At 42.1% G+C, this 4,370-nt stretch overlaps 1 protein-coding gene across 1 annotated transcript; it reads right to left on the reverse strand.

Annotated features, from left to right (window-relative positions):
- Positions 1–597: 597 nt before the first annotated feature.
- LOC127080791 (uncharacterized) lies at positions 598–2,634 on the reverse strand. Its single transcript, XM_051021086.1, has 2 exons — positions 1,497–2,634; positions 598–1,415 (listed from the first exon to the last, which is right to left on the reverse strand). The coding sequence occupies exons 1-2, from the start codon at positions 2,632–2,634 to the stop codon at positions 598–600; spliced, it is 1,956 nt and encodes a 651-aa protein (XP_050877043.1).
- Between the last annotated feature and the right edge of the window lie 1,736 nt (positions 2,635–4,370).

Genomic DNA, 4,370 nt, shown 5'->3' on the forward strand with positions numbered 1-4,370 from the left:
GACCACAATGTCAGTATCAAGGTCGAGCATGTCTTGTTATGACCATGCAAACACATATTTGTATTCCTTCAAGAGCTCAATCAATTTTGCCTTCACTTTGTCTTGTAGAGTAGAGTCGACTCGGACTTCTTTCGCTTTCTCATTTGTCCCAAGGTTAATCACTTCCACTGATTCTTCGTGCAGTTGAATGACTTTTTCCTCTTGCTTGAGCAGCCTTGCCAATTCTTTGGGGAGTTCGGCCTCTTCCTCATACTCTTTATCGGCTTGATTAATCGGGTTGTCAAAGTCGTATGAGACCGTAGCAGAATTGTCATTGGTGGTTGTCGAGGATGATCTGCATGATTTAAGGTCCACGCTTTTATTGATATGAAAGAAAGGATGATTTGAAAAGAAAAGAAAATTTAAAAGAAAATTGCCATTTTGAAAAAAGGTGAAATAAATAAATGAAAGACAAGGATCTCAAAATTGATTACGAACATGAACCTTTTTCATTAATGATTAATAAGGAAATTTGATGAGGCCCTACAAATGATTCCCCCATGTCTTGGGCTTGACATGGGTTCTTTTGATAAAAAGGAAGGAAAACAACATTGGGAATTACATTTTAATCAAGGTCACTTTAGGTATTTCAATCTCGGTCCATTTGGTGGCACCCTTTCCATCAGTGTTTATGAAGATCAATTCGACATCTTCTTCTTCGTCTTCTTCCACGGAACAGATGCGATTGTCATCAAGGTAACCGGCGCTCGAGAAGTTTTCGGATAGCGAGAGCACTGATCCCCTTGTAGCTATCGGCGCGAGCTTCTTCAAATTCTTGGAGTTGTATCCTAAACCGGTATGGTCCTTATTGGTAGGAAGTTCAAGCAATCTTCCCCATCCTTGGGGGTGCCCATCCTTTATGATGGTCAGGGCGTCCTTAAGAGATTCCATTGGAGATTCATAATCTTTTGATTCATCCTTTGTTGGGCAAACCATTTCAACATTGATAACTTCAAAAGATTGGAACGGGACTTCCCTCATCTCCCCTTCTCCTTCAACATATCGGAAAGATGTGAGGTGACTTACCATAATGTCCTCCTCACCCTCGACAACAACTAGTTTATCATCAGCTAGGAATTTCAATTTTTGGTGGAGCATTGAAGTGACTGCACCAGCTGAATGGATCCAAGGCCTTCCAAGCAGACAATTGTAGGCTGGATAGATGTCCATTACGAACAAAGTGATAACGAAAGTATGGGGACCAATCTTCATAGGCAAATTCACCTCACTGATTACAGTCCTCCTAGTCCCATCAAATGCTCTTACTATAAGCTCACTTGGCTTCATTACAAGTCCTTCGACAGTTAGCTTAGCAAAGGAGCTCTTAGGCATCACATTGAGGGAAGACCCAGTGTCTACCAAAACTCTTGATAGGACTGTGTCCACGCACTCAATAGAAATGTGGAGAGCCTTGTTATGATTCCTCCCCTCGACGGGAAGCTCTTCATCACTGAAACCCAAGCTTAAGCTAGTAGCGGTATTGTTAACTACCCCTTCAAATTGACAAACAGAGATCTCTTGCGGTACGTGAGTTGTCCTCAAATTTTTTACCAAAGCATCCCTATGGGCCTCCGAGCACATTAATAAAGACAACATTGAGATCTTCGAGGGTGTATGATTAAGTTGATCAACTACTCGATAATAGCTCTTCTTGATAATGCGTAAGAACTCGTCTACTTCATTGGAAGATGCAATATCTTGTCTTTGATGAGTGCAATCAACTTGTTTGCCTTTGTCTGAAGTTGAAGGATTGATAGTTCCAATTGGAGTGAGTGTCAGTGCAAATATCCTTCCACTTCTTGTAATTCCACCAGTGCCTGTGATATTGATCATTGGATCATTAGACTTCAATGGTTCTTCTTGAATTTTCTGGCCATGAATGTAGACTGAGGTTTCATACACCCATGGGACTGCCTTGGTGTCAACATACAGGAATGGCGTGGGAACTGTTATTATGATCGGAGTAACAGGATTTGTTGACAAAGTTAACTGAGAGAAGTCATATGGAATTTGCAGAGGAGGGACTTCGTCGTATGGTATCTCGAGGGTAGACACATCTTCTTTTGTGGACGGGCAGTCTACCACCAAGATCCCTTGGTCCATTAATTGTTGTATGATAGACTTCAACATCCTACATTGTTGCGGGTTAATCAGACAATGTTCACAGTCATTACTACATATGGGAAAGGCATTATCCCTCATTAAAGCATTCTTGATCTCGATGAGTGGTGTTTTTAACTCGTCCACACAGGACATCAATCTCCTTCTATTGTCAGCTTCCATCATATTCACAGTTGCATTGTTGTGAGGGGGCATCGGGTTGTTATTTACATTCGGTCCCTTGGGGGAGAACATGATTTCCTTAGAATCAATAAGATCTTGAACCTTGTAATTTAACGCTTTATAATTCTCGATCAAATGCCCAAGAGCACCAGAATGAAATTCACAGTGGGCATTTGCATCATAACCGGGAGTAAGAACCGTTGGTGGGGGTCCTAACTCCCTTAGTTGTACAAGTGATCCCCTTAATAAATATGGTAGAATATGGCTATACGGCATAAGAACCGTGTCAAATCTTCTCTCGGGTCTTCGCATCCTTTGTTGTTGTTGCTGGTGATACTGTTGTTGCTGACGTTGCAGTTGTTGTTGATACCGTTGTTGTTATGGTTGTTGGCAGCGTTGTTGCTGTTGAGTTTGAACAAGAATTGTAAATGGTTGTTGTTGACTTGGTTGGACGGGAGCTATGGCGGATACTTGTGGATAAGAGACATTTCTTATTCGAATGATAGAGGTGGCATTGGTCTCGCCTTCTCGTTTTTTACCATAGGGAACAAAAGGTTTCTTCGATGCACTGGAAGTACTGGAAGAGTTCCGGATATTTCCCATTTTAATCATATTTTCTATTCTTTCACCAGCTAAGACCAGGTCGGAAAAGCCCGAAGAGGTGCTCCCTACCATTTTTTCAAGGTATGAACCTTGCAGGTTTCCCATAAACATGTCTACCAGTTCTCTATCTAGCAATGGGAGTTATACCCTAGCAGCCAATTCCCTCCATCGTAGGGCATACTCTTTGAAGGACTCCTCTGACCTCTGAGTCATATTTTGTAACTGCGTGCGATTAGGTTCCATATCAGTGTTGTACTGATAGTGCTTGAGGAACGCCTCGGCCATTTCCCTCCATGTGTGAATATGGTTGCCCTCAAGTTGCATGTACCAATCCAAAGATGCCCCACTGAGGGAATCCTGGAAAAAATACATTAAAAGTTGATCATCGCTTGAATAGGCAGTCATCTTTCGGCAGTATGTCCTAATGTGCGTCCTAGGGTCGCTATTTCCCTTATATTTTTCAAAGTCCGGAACTTTGAACTTGGCCGGAATGATGACCCCAGGTATCAAGCACATTTCTTCCACATCAAGGCCCAAAACATCAGTGTTCCCCATTGCCTTGATCTTTTCCTTGATAGCCTTCACCTTCCTCTCCACCTCGTTGGTTGCTGAACCGAAGGCATCATCCTGAGAAGCAGCCCTTGGGTTGAAGAATGCATCGTGTTGGTCGTCTATCTCAAAAACATGAGGACGAGGATTACCGTTTATAACACCGTCGAGTGCATTAATGTTAATTGGAGGATCAACTTAAGGAACTGGAGTTGGAGTCTCGACCACTGGAGGGGTAGGAGGATTGGTAGTACTGACACGTTCATTCATTTCTTCTTGCATTTTTTCCATAACCTCTTGGCCTCTTGCGACTGCTTGAACAGTCTTCATCAATTTCCGCATTTGGGACTGCACCTAGGATACTTCCTCTTGAAGGACAACTTGGTTCTCTTGAAGTTGCTCCATGACAACTTGTCGACATCCTCGTGTATCGTGGCAAAAAGTCAGCTTTGGAGAGTGGTTCTGATCAGAAAAAGGGTGGATGGATGAGTGTTTTATGTTTTTGTGTTTCGAAAGATGCAAATGATGCTTGAATGTTTTTTGGTTTATGTTAAAGCAAAGCTCTTTTTAGTTATTCGTGTTTATTCATTGCAAAAACTACTTGAGGATCCACGTTCACAATCATAAATAAAGGAAAACACAATATAGAAAATCACAACTTCCATTCATCCTTTGAAGGGAAAATAGACTGCAATACATAGAAGTTGCAAAATACAAGTAATTGAAGCAAATAAACCAACTAGATATCCACCCTAAAAGTGACCCCTTGATACTTGCGGAGAGCCTCAATATCGGTGATGAGTTCGGCCATCATCCTCTTGCAGAACTTGACGAAGTGGTAGACCTCTTCGGGGGTATTATCTGGGTACATGATCAGATCCGCCTCTTTCAACTTG

The sequence above is a fragment of the Lathyrus oleraceus genome, chromosome 5, assembly GCF_024323335.1.
Source record: "Lathyrus oleraceus cultivar Zhongwan6 chromosome 5, CAAS_Psat_ZW6_1.0, whole genome shotgun sequence".
NCBI lineage: Eukaryota > Viridiplantae > Streptophyta > Magnoliopsida > Fabales > Fabaceae > Lathyrus > Lathyrus oleraceus.